The 16,191-nt window shown below is 46.3% G+C and overlaps 1 protein-coding gene across 1 annotated transcript in view; it reads left to right on the top strand.

The window, feature by feature from the left end:
- Positions 1–16,191, top strand: part of LOC135513743 (atos homolog protein B-like) — a 32,839-nt gene that overhangs the window by 11,048 nt on the left and 5,600 nt on the right. Inside the window, 5 exon segments of the mRNA XM_064936634.1 lie at positions 1,035–1,225; positions 1,463–1,691; positions 1,922–2,638; positions 2,641–3,734; positions 15,789–15,847. Of these exon segments, the coding sequence (XP_064792706.1) occupies positions 2,119–2,638; positions 2,641–3,734; positions 15,789–15,847 (1,673 nt within the window). The 5' untranslated portion in view covers positions 1,035–1,225; positions 1,463–1,691; positions 1,922–2,118.

Raw genomic sequence — 16,191 nt, forward strand, 5'->3', positions numbered from 1 at the left:
CTGTTTTTTTTAATCAATTCTTTCCAATGTGTCAAGTAATTATCTTTGTGTTTTCTCTGTCTCCTTCTCTCTCTGTCTCTCTCTCTGTCTCTCTCTCTGTCTCTCTCTCTGTCTCTCAATTCAATTCAAGGGCTTTATTGGCATGGGAAACATGTGTTAACATTGCCAAAGCAAGTGAGGTAGATAATATATAAAGTGAAATAAACAATAAAAATTAACAGTAAATATTACACATACAGAAGTTTCAAAACAATAAAGACATTACAAATGTCATATTGTATGTGTGTGTGTGTGTGTGTGTGTGTGTATGTATATATATATGTGTATATGTATATGTATATATGTGTATGTATGTATGTGTGTGTGTGTGTGTGTGTGTGTGTGTGTGTGTATGCATATATATATACAGTGTTTTAACAATGTACAAATGGTTAAGGTATACAAGGGAAAATAAATGACCATAAATATGGTGTCTGTCTTTCTCTCTCTCCCTCTCTCATGTTCTATTTATACTGTCTTGTCATGGTCAGCTCTTCAGCTGGAATCCTACCGTCAGGTTGCATTATCCCATTTATTACGGGGGGGGGGGGTCATCGGTTGCTCATGGCAACGTTACTGGAGTTGAAGCTGATCTGCTGGTTATTTCATCACTGTTGGACTGGAGGCAGTGGGATTTTGGGAGAATGCACACAGGCCATTTGCCGGCATTAGTTGGATTCCTTGCCCAGGTGTTCTCATTTGTGTTGACATTTGGGTGCCCATGTCATGTTGACCTTCTGAGATGTTTTCTTGGAACAGCATCTTTACCCCCCCCCCCCTCTCTCTCTCTCTCTCACCCCCACGTACCCTGTCCCAAGATCCACAAAGTCTAGATGGGTCAAGTTTCAGTTCGCTCTGCCTTATTGTTCCGTATTAGGTCAAATAGGAGCTAAAATGGTAATATAAGTAAACTTGTGTCTGTTGTCTTTGAAATATTGATTAAGTTGAGGTAAATTGATTATTTAATATCTTTCTTTGTCTCTCTGTCTCTCCAGGGTTTCTCTGTGGAATGCCCGTGTCATGATGCCGTCGCTGAGAATCACCCTGCGTCCAGGTGACCAGGGAGGGCGTGTCGAGTCGTCAGCCAATCACAGCGGGTGCTTTAGGAGAGTCAGTTCCTGTTTATGTTCATCAGTACTTCCTCTCAGAACCCTCCCGCCTCACTGATGTCCTGCCCCCTCAGTAAGTAGGCCACTCAATCAATCAATCAATCAATCAAAGTAGGCTACTCCTTGCCAGCACTTCTTTGTCAAGATTCTAACACTATCCTTATAAATTCTTACACACTCCTGTCCTCATAGCTCATAATAACTGATTGTAAGTCTGTTATAACATCAGTATGCCTGTGTTGATGGTCACTTTCTATCCATAGCCTCACCACCTCACCAATACATATTTTCTTTCTCTCTCTCTCTCTCTCCAGGTGGTAGGTAGGTAGTTCCTGTATCCATCTCTTCCATCACTTCCTCTTCCTCCTGAAGCCCCTCACCTTACTGTCTGGCTGTGTGGGGATGCTGGTGCTAGCTGGCACTGTTCGTAACTATGGTGATAGTCAGGTAACCGTGGTAAGAGGAGTCTGTGGGCACAGCTTCCTGATGTTGTGCCAGGTGCTGACGGGACAGGAGGGCACCATCGAACAGACGGGCACAGAGGTGGGGCGTTACTATGTACTGTGGGGCAAAACCCCAACTAGTCGCACGAGTGAAACTAGCATTGTCATCATGTTAATCATGAATTGATATCTATGAGAGATTTCAGAGAAAAGTTGAGTTCTGGGGCAAAAAGTTGTGTGCCGAGTTTCTAAGTCTGTTTGTTATTGTTATTGTTTGCTAGTCAATAAGAGTGTTAGTATGTGTTTTATTACACCTTTGCTTCTCCTCAGGTGCTGTGCAACTCTGCTTCCTAGTTTACACTGATGACATCACAACAGGAAGTATAGGACCTATCTTACTGTAGAACGTCAATCTCCGCCTCCTTGCACTTTCTAGAACTTCCTGTTGCTGCTACTTGACTTCCTGTTGCACAAAGTCTCTCAGACACTTTAAGGCTCTGACCTCTAACCTCTGAACCCAAGCAGCCATGAGGCACATTCACGTAGAACTGACACGCGGCAGCAAGGAGGAGCTGGCTCCTGTGGAGCTTCCATCCCAGGATGGGGACCTGCCTCCTCCCACGGCCCCCTCACAGGTCCCCAACCTTGGGGTGATGAGACCGGGGGTGGTGGTTCCCAAGCCCTTTGGTCATGAGCAGCTGCGTCTCCAGAAGGTCTACCAGCTCTCCATCTTCTCCCAGCTGGGGGGGTTCTCAGCCTCCGAGCTCCCTAGAACCAGTGAGGCCCAGCCGGGTCAGGTCCAGCGGACTGACAGGGTGGGGGTCAAGAGAGGACAGGGTGGGGTTCAAGAGGATTCCCATCAAACACACAAATGGCCCCACCTGGCTGGGGACCTTGACAGGGAAAGAGATGGAGGGGTTCTGTCAGGGTCAGGACCTGGGGTAGGATTGGATGTCGGAATGGGGGTAGGGATGGGGGTGGGGCAGGGGCCTGTATCCTCCTGCATCATGGTGGATCACAGAGACTCAGATGGGGGCCTGTCGCCTAGATCCCCCCACCTGCACCCCTCTCTCCGGGCCACACCCCCGCCCGACGCCCTGCCCAGCACAATCACGACAGGCCCGTCCCGGACCTGTGGGCCCCACTGTCACCCAAACCATCCCCCATGGTCGAGCCCCACAGCCCTCCTGGCTCCCGCAGCCCCTTTCCCAGCATAGAGTCTCCTCCTGGGGGCGACGCGTCAGCCTGCTCCCTGGGCAATCCTGGAGGGTCTGGGGAGGGCAGCAGTAGTGGCTCCTCATTAGGACAGCATCAGCCCAACTGCTGCACTGATGGCCCCTGTGGGGCCCTTGGGGCATTCGACACCCGTAGCCCTCCCCTCGGACCTCCAGGCTCCCTCTCCCACTGCTTCCTTCCCACCACAGACCCCCAGGAGCCTGGGGAGGGTAGGGAGTGGGGGGCCAAGCTGGAGTCCTCACCGCCCCATCCTAGTGCTGCCGCCTTCAACTTCACCAGCGGCCCGAGCTCCGTGGAGAAGACCCCCAGCACCAGCGGCCCGAGCTCCGTGGAGAAGACCCCCAGCACCAGCGGCCCGAGCTCCGTGGAGAAGACCCCCAGCACCAGCGGCCCGAGCTCCGTGGAGAAGACCCCCAGCACCAGCGGCCTGAGCTCCGTGGAGAAGACCCCCAGCACCAGCGGCCCGAGCTCCGTGGAGAAGACCCCCAGCACCAGCGGCCCGAGCTCCGTGGAGAAGACCCCCAGCACCAGCGGCCCGAGCTCCGTGGAGAAGACCCCCAGCACCAGCGGCCTGAGCTCCGTGGAGAAGACCCCCAGCACCAGCGGCCTGAGCTCCGTGGAGAAGACCCCCAGCACCAGCGGCCTGAGCTCCGTGGAGAAGACCCCCAGCACCAGCGGCCTCCGTGGGATCTCTTCGGGTCCCTGCCCGGCCAAGAAGAAACTGCTATCATCCAGCGACACGGGAGAGTCGTGTTCGGAGGACGAGGGCCCCTCCACCTCTAAGAGGAGCCGTCTGGCCCTGCTGACCCCGGGGTTAGGGCTGGCCTCCTGCAGGGGCACCGATGCCAAGGCTGCCCCCTTCTGGAGCCACCTGCTGCCCAACGCACAGGACCCGGACCACACCAAGGTGAGGAGCACAGACTAGCACAAGCAGGCACATACAAACACCAGATGAGGCTGGTGGGAGGAGCTATAGGGTCACAGGCTCATTGTAATGGCTGTTATGGAATAAATGGAACGGTATCAAACGCATCAAACCACATGCTTGACTCTGTTCCATTTATTCTATCCAGCCATTACAATGAGTTAGTTTTCCTATAGCTCCTCCCACCAGCCTCCTCTAATACAGGCACGTATATATACACACAGAGGCACACACACTAGAGTTGAATGGTTGGAACCCGGTTACCGAGAATTACTGAGATTTACTGCCCAAAACCTCTCCCGTTTCCCGGGATAAATAACTGAGAGAAAAAATAAAAGAAGTAAATTATAACAAATTAATCATATGAACAGCATGGATTATAATTGAACTGTTACATTATATATGTCTAAATCTGGCTTCTCTACGGCCTCTGCATGATGAATCATCGCTCACGGTGGGGACAGACCATTTTTATTTATTTATTTATTTATTTCACCTTTATTTAGCCAGGTAGACCAGTTGAGAACAAGTTCTCATTTACAACTGCGACCCAGACCAAGATAAAGCAAAGCAGTGCAACAAAAACAACAACGCAGAGTTACACATAAACAAACGTAGAGTCAAATAACACAATAGAAAAAAATCTATGTACATTGTGTGCAAATTGAGAACAGTAGGGAGGAAAGGCAATAAATAGAGACAAAATAATTACAATTTAGCATTAACACTGGAGTGATAGATGTGCAGATGATGATGTGCAAGTAGAGATACTGGGGTGCAAAAGAACAAGTAATAATATGGGGATGAGGTAGTTGGGTGGGCTATTTACAGATTGGCTGTGTACAGGTACAGTGATCTGTAAGATGCTCTGACAGCTGATAATTAAAGTTAGAGAGGGAGATATAAGACTCCAGCTTCAGAGATATTTGCAATTTGTTCCAGTCATTGGCAGCAGAGAACTGGAAGGATAGGCGGCCAAAGGAAGTGTTGGCTTTGGGGATGGCCAGTGAAATATACCTGCTGGAGTGTGTTGCTATTTTTTTAATTTTACCTTTATTTAACTTGGCAAGTCAGTTAAGAACAATTTCTTATTTTCAAACACAGTCTAGGAGTAGTGGGTTACTGTCTTAGTTCAGGGGCAGAATGACAGATTTTGACCTTGTCAGTTCAGGGATTCAATCTTGCAACCTTCCGGTTACTAGTCCAACGCTCTAACCACTAGGCTACCTGCCACTATGGTGACCAGTGAGCTGAGATAAGGTGGAGCTTTACCTAGCTAAGACTTATAGATGACCTGGAGCCAGTAGGTTTGGCGACGGATATGTAGTGAGGGCCAGCCAACGAGAGCATAGAGGTCACAGTGGTGGGTAGTATATGGGGCTTTGGTGATAAAACGGATGGCACTGTGATAGACTGCATCCAGTTTGCCGAGTAGAGCGTTGGAGGCTATTTTGTAAATGACATCGCCGAAGTTAAGGATTGGTAGGATAGTCAGTTTTACGATGGTATGTTTAGCAGCATGAGAGAAGGAGGCTTTGTTGCGAAATAGGAAGCCGATTCTAGATTTAATTTTAGATTGATGATGCTTAACTTCTTGATGCACCCATCCCTTTAGCGGGATCATTTTCATCAACACACTGAATTGCAGATCGCCAAATTCAAATTAAATTACTAAAAATATTTAATTTTCATGAAATCACATGTGCAATATAGCAAAACACAGCTTAGCTTGTTGTTAATCCACCTGGCGTGTCAGATTTCAATACAGCTTTTCGGCGAAAGCATAACAAGCATTTATGTAAGAACATCATCTCTCTCAGTAGACAAAATATTACAAACACTAGCAGCCAAGTAGATTGATCACGAAAATCAGAAAAGCAATAGATTAAATCACTTACCTTTGATGATCTTCGGATGTTTGCACTCACGAGACTCCCAGTTACACAATAAATGTTCCTTTTGTTCCATAAAGATAATTTTATATCCAAAATACCTCCATTTGTTTGGCGCGTTATGTTCAGAAATCCACAGCCTCGAGCCGTCACGACATCGCAGACGAAAATTCCAAATAGTATCCGTAATGTCCACAGAAACATGTCAAACGTTTTTTATAATCAATCCTCAGGTTGTTTTTAAAATATATAATCGATAATATATCAACCGGGACTGTTTTTCAATAGGAGAGGAAGAGACGATGGCTGCCCCACTCTGTTGTGCAAGCAAAACTCTGCGAACACCCAGCTATCCACTGACTCGATGTTATCTTTCTCGCTCATTTTTCAAATTAAAAGCCTGAAACTATGTCTAAAGACTGTTGACACCTCGAGGAAGCAATAGGAAAAGGAATCTGGTTGATATCCCTTTAAATGGAGGCAAGGCATCCAATGGAACAGATAGCTTTCAGGAAAAACAGCACTTCCTGGTTTGATTTTCCTCAGGTTTTTGCCTGCAATATCAGTTCTGTTATACTCACAGACAATATTTTGACAGTTTAGGAAACTTTAGAGTGTTTTCTATCCTAATCTGACAATTATATGCATATTCTAGTTTCTGGGCCTGAGAAATAGGCAGTTTGAAATGGGCATGTTTTTTAGCCAAGGCCAGGTCGATTAGAAAGGCCTGCTCACTGAAGTGTTTTAGGGAGCGTTTGACAGTGATGAGGGGTAGTCGTTTGACAGCGGACCCATTACGCACGCAGGCAATGAGGCAGTGATCGCTGAGATCCTGGTTGAAGACAGCAGAGGTGGGCCTCCCGGGTGGCACAGTGGTTAAGGGCGCTGTACTGCAGCGCCAGCTGTGCCATCAGAGTCCCTGGGTTTGCGCCCAGGCCCTGTCGTAACCGGCCGCGGCCGGGAGGTCCGTGGGGCGACGCACAATTTGCCTAGCGTCGTCCGGGTTAGTGAGGGCATGGTCGGTAGGGATGTCCTTGTCTCATCGCGCACCAGCAACTCCTGTGGCGGTCCGGGCGCAGTGAGCGCTAACCAAGGTTGCACGGTGTTCCCTCCGACACATTGGTGCGGCAGGCATCCGGGTTGGATGCGCGCTGTGTTAAGAAGCAGTACGGCTGGTTGGGTTGTGTATCAGAAAAGTAGAAGCTTGAATTGTTTGGACACAGTAGATTGCAACTCCACCCCCTTTGGCAGTTCTATTTTGTCGGAAAATGTTATAGTTAGGGGTGAAAATTTCAGGATTTTTGGTGGCCTTCCTAAGCCAGGATTCAGACACGGCGAGGACATCTGGGTTGGTGGAGTGTGCTAAAGCAGTGAATAAAACAATCTTAGGAAGGAGGCTGCTAATGTTATCTCAGTATAGAGAGCAGTTCACCTCATCATGGTAACTCTTTTTCTTGTGACTTTTTTTCTTGTTTCCTACATTTGCTGCAGTAATATAAAGACTGAATGCATGTCTAATTTACCCATTTCCATCTTGCTTTCGGGGGTCACCTTGTTTTTTTAATGGTAAAAGATTATTATTGTTTTAATTGCAGCTGTTTTAAAACAGTCTATCTCTCAAATATTGTTGCTTTGAATTAGTGCACGCGCTAGTACTCTCTGTCTTTCTCTCCATGAACTCCATTCAAATTGAATCCAAAATAGATAACCCTGTTCTAGACCTATATATAGCCCTCTAAATAGATGTCCTAGCCTACCTCTTTCAGGTAATAAATTCAATGTAGTATTTAATTTAGTATTCGCCTTTTAATTTAGCTAATTAATGATGGGTTATGCACAATACGCTTCAAACGTATAGCCTGTGTCTCTTGCGCAATATGTACTCACCTGTGCTTGTTGTTGTTGTTGCATTTAACAGTTATTTATTCAGACCCATAACCATTTAATCTTTGTGAAAATAAGTGAAAGCCTTGTGCGTCTAGTCTTATATTATTCAAGGATGTCATTTAGACTAATGAAGACAAGGACAACGAAACTCATTTCATTTAACTGTTGGAAGCGAGGAGGGAATGAAGCAACAACAGAGAGAGAGAAAGGGGAGGCTAATAACATGTTGGGGAATTATTATGGAAGGCGTCAGCCTACTAATTATACAAATAGGCCATATTACATGTCAAAATGTACATTTGCTCGCCTATACCTGTAACTTTGTAGGCCGCATGTGCTGCTCCAGTCCATATAATACAGTATACTAGTTATAATCCAATACGGTACAGTTCACACTCAAAACAATAAGCCTACTGGAGCTAGTTTAATTTATTTACCCAAGAGAACATATAGCTAGCTACATCTGTGGGCTTTTATGTTTTTCTGTCGTGTGTAATGTGCAGTTGCCTTCATCATATACCGTATGTATTGGATAATGGCCCAATCATTTGGGCTTTTTTGGGGGTTTAGGTTCATTAGCTAGCCCATCCAACTAGCGTCACTACTCTGGATGGTTCTGACTGACTATGACACCTGACTACAAATACCTAGGTGTCTGGTTAGACTGTAAACTCTCCTTCCAAACTCACATTAAGCATCTCCAATACAAAATTAAATCTAGAATCGGCTTCCTATTTCACAACAAAGCATCCTTTCACTCATGCTGCCAAACATACCCTCGTAAAACTGACCATCCTACCGATCCTCGACTTCGGCGATGTCAATTACAAAATAGCCTCCAACACTCTACTCAGCAAATTAGATGTAGTCTATCACAGTGCCATCCGTTTTATCACCAAAGCCCCATATACTACCCACCATTGCGACCTGTATTCTCTCGTTGTTTGGCCATCGCTTCATACTCGTCGCCAAACCCGCTGTCTCCAGGTCATCTATGTCTTTGCCAGGTTAAGACCTGCCTTATCTCAGCTCACTGGTCACCATAGCAACACCCACCCGTAGCACGTGCTCCAGCAGGTATATTTCACTGGTCATCCCCAAAGCCAGCTCCTCCTTTGGCCACCTTTCCTTCCAGTTCTCTGCTGCCAATGACTGGAACGAACTGCAAAAATCACTGACGCTGGAGACTTACAGTATATCTGCCTCACTAACTTTAAGCATCAGCTGTCAGAGCAGCTTACTGATCACTGTACCTGTACACAGCCCATCTGTAAATAGCCCATCCAACTACCTCATCCCCATATTGTTATTTATTTTTGCTCTTTTGCACCCCAGTATCTCTACTTTCACATCATCATCTGCACATCTATCACTCCAGTATTATTACTAAATTGTAATTATTTCACCACTATGGCCTATTTATTACCTTACCTCCCTAATCTTACTACATTTGCACACACTGTATATAGATTGTTCTATTGTGTTTATTGACTCTACGTTTGTTTATGTGTAACTCTGTGTTGTTGTTTTTGTCGCACTGCTTTGCTTTATCTTGGCCAGGTCGCAGTTGTAAATGAGAACTTGTTCTCAACTGGCCTACCTGGTTAAATAAAGGTGAAATAAAATTACAATTAAAATTAAAAGCTCTAATCAAATCTAGACATATTAATATGCTTTATAACACTTTATAATGATTGATAATGCTTTTGAAATGACACTTCCGGTTTTGGAGGGAAATACCAGGTTACCCGGGAGAAAAGTGATTTATCCTCGGGATGGAACGTTTGTCAAATACTAGGAAAATCTTCAACCCTAACGCGCGTGTGTGTGCACACTAACACACACACACACACACACACACACACACACACACACACACACACACACACACACACACACACACACACACACACACACACACACACACACAGCTTTCAGGCTTGTCATTGTCTGACATTTAATAAGAGGATGAACAGACTGCAGGTTAGAGGGGGAGAGCTGTTCCAGTAAAACAGACAGGGGTGAGAATGAAAGACTGAGTTAGATGGTCCAAGAGAATGAAACATGATGAGAGTGAAAGAGGAAAGGGAGAGAAGAAGAGAGAAGAAGAGAGAGGAAGAGAGAGGAAGAGAGCGATGGATTCCCAGGCTGGTCATTATGAACACACCACGTATGGTGCTGGAACCAGCCGAGTGGCTCCAGAATCAAGTCTATTGAGGTGGCCTCCATTGTTCTTGCTACACTACATGTTCTGCCTGCCTGTGTCGCTGTCGCCCCAATACAACCCCACCTCCCTACAAAACCACACAGGTCTTTCTGGCTCACCCGTTTAGATACCGAACCACTGGCTTCCAGAAACACTTTTCCTATTTAGTGCACTACTTTTGAATGGGGCACTTTTGACCGTGGTGCTCTGGTCAAAGTTTGTGCACTACATAGGGAATAGGGTGTCCCATTTGGGACACAGGGTAGGTAGAGGCCCTGGTGAGTGACAAAGGGGGAGAGACTCGAGGCAGAGATACAGGGAGGAAAAGGGGAAGTGAAAAGTGAAGGAAAGGGGTAGGTAGGGAGTATAACATGGAGAGAGAGACACAGAGAGAGACACAGAGAGAGACACAGAGAGAGACAGACAGAGAGAGACACACATGTCCATAGTGTGTGTGAGGATAGATAGAGAGAGGTATGTAGGTAGGTAGTGAGTATAACATGTCCACAGAGAGTGTGAGGATAGACCAGGCTGACATAGCCCCAGTGGAGGGGACAGCTACAGTAGAGAGGACCTGGCAAGAGAGGGGATAGCTTGAACGGACCTGATTAGAGAGGGGATAGCTAGAGAGGGGCTAGCTAGTCAATTGTTAGCTAGTGAGATGCTAGCTACAGAGGCGTTAGCCTTGGAAGGGTTAGCGCCAGAGGAGGTGGGTAGCCAGGACTGGGTAACCCTTAGTACGAGCGGTAGTTTGGACATGGGGAATGTGTTTGTGTCTGAAGCAGCATCCCGGACTCTCTGCCCGGTAAGTAGTGACTACGTACTGACATTCACATACACAGCGTACACACATATTGATACACAGGCAGGTATGTACCTTCATTACTCAACTGCATTTGTTATTGTGTTTATTGCGTGTGTTATGAACTATGTATGTATTTGTGTGGAAATGGAAATATATATTCCTCTTCTGGCTGTGTTGGGTGGAGATTATAAGAGTACATGGCCATTTAAGGCCAGATTGTTCTTCAAGATGTTCCAACGTTCATAGATGACCAGCAGTGTCAAATAATAATCAGTGGTTGTAGAGGGTGCAACAGGTCAGTACCTCAGGAGTAAATGTCAGTTGGCTTTTCATAGCCAATCATTCAGTGGTCGAGACAACAGGTCAAATGTCTTTTTACTGTTGTTTTATTTCTTTACTTACACACACACAGACACACACACACACACACACACAGACACACACACACACACCTTCTTCTTTTTTTCGCACCTTTGGTTAGAGCCTGTAAGTGAGCATTTCACTGTAAGGTGAAACCTGTTGTATTCGGCGCACGTGACAAATAAACTTTGATTTGATTTGCGGTAGAGAAAGAGAGAGTCAAAAACAGCAGGTCTGGGACAAGGTCGCACGTCCGCTGAACAGGTCAGGGTGCCTTAGCCGCAGGCAGCTCAGGTCCTCCAGGAGGGGAGGGAGAGAGAGAATTAGAGAGAGCATACTTAAACTCACACAGCACACCAGATAAGACAGGAGAATTACACCAGATAGGACAGACTGACCCTAGCCCCCCGGCACATAGAATATTACAGCATAGATACTGGAGACTGAGACAGGGGTGGGACAGGGGACACTGTGGGCCTGTCTGACGATACCCCTGGACATGGCCAACCAGGCAGGACATAACCCCACCCACTTTGCCAAGGCCCAGCCCCCACACCACTAAAGGCATATCAACAGACCACCAACTTACTACCCTGAGACAAGGCTGAGGCTATAGCCCACGAAGATCTCCTCCACGTGCTCAAGGGGGAGCAAAACCGGACAGGAAGATCATGTCAGTGACTCAACCCACTCGAGTGACGCACCCCTCCTAGGGACGGCATGGAAGAGCACCAGGAAGCCAGTGACTCAGACCCTGTAATAGGGTTTGAGGCAGAGAATCCCCGTGGAGAGATGGGAACCGGCCAGGCAGAGACAGCAATGGCGGTTCGTCGCTCCAGTGCCTTGTCCTTTACCTTCGCACCCCTGGGCCAGACTACACTCAATCATATGACCCCCTGAAGAGATGAGTCTTCAGTAAAGACTTAAAGGTCGAGACCGAGTCTGCGTCTCTCACATGGTTAGGCAGACTGTTCCATAAAAATGGAGCTCTATAGGAGAAAGCCCTGCCTCCAGCTGTTTGCTTAGAAATTCTAGAGACAATAAGGAGGCCTGCTTCTTGTGACCGTAGCGTACGTGTAGGTAAGTACGGCAGGACCAAATCAGAGAAATAGGTAGGAGTAAGCCCTGTAATGCTTTGTAGGTTAGCAGTAAAACCTTGAAATCAGCCCTTGCCTTAACAGGAAGCCAGTGTAGGGAGGCTAGCACTGGAGTATTATGATCACATTTTTGTGTTCCAGTCAAGATTCTAGCAGCTGTGTTTTGCACTAGCTGAAGTTTATTCAGTGCTTTATCCGGGCAGCCGGAGAGTGGAGCATTGCAGTAGTCTAATCTAGAAATAACGAAAGCATGGATTAGCTTTTCTGCATCATTTTCGGACAAAAACTTACTGATTTACAATGTTACGAAGATGGGGGAAAAAAGCTGTCCTTGAAATATTCTTGATATGTTCGTCAAAAGAGAGATCGGGATCCAGAGGAACGCCGAGGTCCTTCAGGGTTTCCAATCTCTCCAGAAGAGTGTGGTGATCGATGGGATCAAAAGCAGCACTAAGGTCTAAGAGCACGAGGACAGATTGCAGAGCCTCGGTCTGACGCCATTAAAAGGTCATTTACCACCTTCACGAGTGCAGTCTCAGTGCTATGACGGGGTCTAAAACCAGACTGAAGCATTTTGTACACATTGTTTGTCTTCAGGAAGCAACAGCTTTTTCTAAAATGTTTGATGGGAATGGGAGATTCGATATAGGCCGATAGTTTTTTTATTTTTTATTTTTTAAACATTTTGCAGGTCAAGGTTTGGCTTTTTCAAGAGAGGCTTTATTACTGCCACTTTTAGTGAGTTTGGTACACAACTGTTTTATAGATCATGATTATCATGACAGTTTGAGCATGACAGTAATATCAATGTGTTTCATCGGAGCTGGATTGCGCTAATCCATGTATTCTCCTTCCTATTTTCTTTATTTTTCTCTCTCTTCCTTTCACTCTCTTATTCTGTCCTTCTGTCTCTTGCTCTGTCTCTTATTCTGTCCTTCTGTCTCTTGTCCTGTCCTTCTGTCTCTTGTTCTGTCCTTCTGTCTCTCTTGTTCTGTCCTTCTATCTCTTGTTCTGTCCTTCTGTCTCTTGTTCTGTCCTTCTGTCTCTTGTCCTGTCCTTCTGTCTCTTATTCTGTCCTTCTGTCTCTTGTTCTGTCTCTTGTTCTGTCCTTCTGTCTCTTGTTCTGTCCTTCTGTCTCTTGTTCTGTCCTTCTGTCTCTTGTTCTGTCCTTCTGTCTCTTGTTCTGTCCTTCTGTCTCTTGTTCTGTCCTTCTGTCTCTTGTTCTGTCCATCTGTCTCTTGTCCTGTCCATCTGTCTCTTGTCCTGTCCATCTGTCTCTTGTCCTGTCCACCTGTCTCTTGTTCTGTCCATCTGTCTCTTGTTCTGTCCTTGTCTCTCTTGTTCTGTCCTTGTCTCTCTTGTTCTGTCCTTCTGTCTCTTGTTCTGTCCTTCTGTCTCTCCTGTTCTGTCCTTCTGTCTCTTGTTCTGTCCTTCTGTCTCTTGTCCTGTCCTTCTGTCTCTTGTTCTGTCCTTCTGTCTCTTGTTCTGTCTCTTGTTCTATCCTTCTGTCTCTTGTTCTGTCCTTCTGTCTCTTGTTCTGTCCTTCTGTCTCTTGTTCTGTCCTTCTGTCTCTTGTTCTGTCCTTCTGTCTCTTGTTCTGTCCTTCTGTCTCTTGTTCTGTCCTTCTGTCTCTTGTTCTGTCCTTCTGTCTCTCTTGTCCTGTCCTTCTGTCTCTCTTGTCCTGTCCTTCTGTCTCTTGTTCTGTCCTTCTGTCTCTCTTGTCCTGTCCTTCTGTCTCTCTTGTTCTGTCCTTCTGTCTCTTGTTCTGTCCTTCTGTCTCTTGTTCTGTCCTTCTGTCTCTCTTGTTCTGTCCATCTGTCTTTTGTTCTGTCTCTTGTTCTGTCTCTTGTTCTGTCTCTTGTTCTGTCTCTTGTTCTGTCCTTCTGTCTCTTGTTCTGTCCTTCTGTCTCTTGTTCTGTCCTTCTGTCTCTTGTTCTGTCCTTCTGTCTCTTGTTCTGTCCTTCTGTCTCTTGTTCTGTCCTTCTGTCTCTTGTTCTGTCCATCTGTCTCTTGTCCTGTCCATCTGTCTCTTGTCCTGTCCATCTGTCTCTTGTCCTGTCCACCTGTCTCTTGTTCTGTCCATCTGTCTCTTGTTCTGTCCTTGTCTCTCTTGTTCTGTCCTTGTCTCTCTTGTTCTGTCCTTCTGTCTCTTGTTCTGTCCTTCTGTCTCTCCTGTTCTGTCCTTCTGTCTCTTGTTCTGTCCTTCTGTCTCTTGTCCTGTCCTTCTGTCTCTTGTTCTGTCCTTCTGTCTCTTGTTCTGTCTCTTGTTCTATCCTTCTGTCTCTTGTTCTGTCCTTCTGTCTCTTGTTCTGTCCTTCTGTCTCTTGTTCTGTCCTTCTGTCTCTTGTTCTGTCCTTCTGTCTCTTGTTCTGTCCTTCTGTCTCTTGTTCTGTCCTTCTGTCTCTTGTTCTGTCCTTCTGTCTCTCTTGTCCTGTCCTTCTGTCTCTCTTGTCCTGTCCTTCTGTCTCTTGTTCTGTCCTTCTGTCTCTCTTGTCCTGTCCTTCTGTCTCTCTTGTTCTGTCCTTCTGTCTCTTGTTCTGTCCTTCTGTCTCTTGTTCTGTCCTTCTGTCTCTCTTGTTCTGTCCATCTGTCTTTTGTTCTGTCTCTTGTTCTGTCTCTTGTTCTGTCTCTTGTCCTGTCCATCTGTCTCTTGTCCTGTCCATCTGTCTCTTGTCCTGTCCTTCTGTCTCTTGTCCTGTCCATCTGTCTCTTGTTCTGTCCTTCTGTCTCTTGTTCTGTCCTTCTGTCTCTTGTTCTGTCCTTCTGTCTCTTGTTCTGTCCTTCTGTCTTTTGTTCTGTCCATCTGTCCTTCTGTCTCTTGTTCTGTCTCTTGTCCTGTCCTTCTGTCTCTTGTCCTGTCCTTCTGTCTCTTGTCCTGTCCATCTGTCTCTTGTCCTGTCCATCTGTCTCTTGTCCTGTCCTTCTGTCTCTTGTCCTGTCCTTCTGTCTCTTGTCCTGTCCTTCTGTCTCTTGTTCTGTCCTTCTGTCTCTTGGTCTGTCCTTCTCTCTTGTCCTGTCCTTCTGTCTCTTGTTCTGTCCTTCTGTCTCTTGTTCTGTCCTTCTGTCTCTCTTGTCCTGTCCTTCTGTCTCTCTTGTCCTGTCCTTCTGTCTCTTGTTCTGTCCTTCTGTCTCTCTTGTCCTGTCCTTCTGTCTCTCTTGTCCTGTCCTTCTGTCTCTTGTTCTGTCCTTCTGTCTCTTGTTCTGTCCTTCTGTCTCTTGTTCTGTCCTTCTGTCTCTCTTGTTCTGTCCATCTGTCTTTTGTTCTGTCTCTTGTTCTGTCTCTTGTTCTGTCTCTTGTCCTGTCCATCTGTCTCTTGTTCTGTCCTTCTGTCTCTTGTTCTGTCCTTCTGTCTCTTGTTCTGTCCTTCTGTCTCTTGTTCTGTCCTTCTGTCTTTTGTTCTGTCCATCTGTCCTTCTGTCTCTTGTTCTGTCTCTTGTCCTGTCCTTCTGTCTCTTGTCCTGTCCTTCTGTCTCTTGTCCTGTCCATCTGTCTCTTGTCCTGTCCTTCTGTCTCTTGTCCTGTCCTTCTGTCTCTTGTCCTGTCCTTCTGTCTCTTGTTCTGTCCATCTGTCTCTTGTCCTGTCCTTCTGTCTCTTGTCCTGTCCTTCTGTCTCTTGTTCTGTCCATCTGTCTCTTGTCCTGTCCTTCTGTCTCTTGTCCTGTCCTTCTGTCTCTTGTTCTGTCCATCTGTCTCTTGTCCTGTCCTTCTGTCTCTTGTTCTGTCTCTTGTCCTGTCCTGTCCTTCTGTCTCTTGTTCTGTCCATCTGTCTTGTCCTCGTCCTCCTTCAGAGTTTATCAGAATGCAGAGGAGCCAGCAGAAGGCTGAAAAGTGGGATGCTCCTGAAGAGGTATGTTCACTTTCTACCTTTTTAGTTGATCCCATGTGTAGTCATCATTTCAAAAACATCACCTTTAATTATGTGACTTAACATTTACATTTACATTTACATTTAAGTCATTTAGCAGACGCTCTTATCCAGAGCGACTTACAAATTGGTGAATTCACCTTCTGACATCCAGTGGAACAGCCACTTTACAATAGTGCATCTAAATCATTAAGGGGGGGGGTGGTGAGAAGGATTACTTATCCTATCCTAGGTATTCCTTGAAGAGGTGGGGTTTCAGGTGTCTCCGGAAGGTGGTGATTGACTCCGCTGTCCTGGCGTCGTGAGGGAGTTTGTTCCACCATTGG

Source organism: Oncorhynchus masou, chromosome 25, assembly GCF_036934945.1.
Source record: "Oncorhynchus masou masou isolate Uvic2021 chromosome 25, UVic_Omas_1.1, whole genome shotgun sequence".
In the NCBI taxonomy this organism is placed as follows: Eukaryota; Metazoa; Chordata; class Actinopteri; order Salmoniformes; family Salmonidae; genus Oncorhynchus; species Oncorhynchus masou.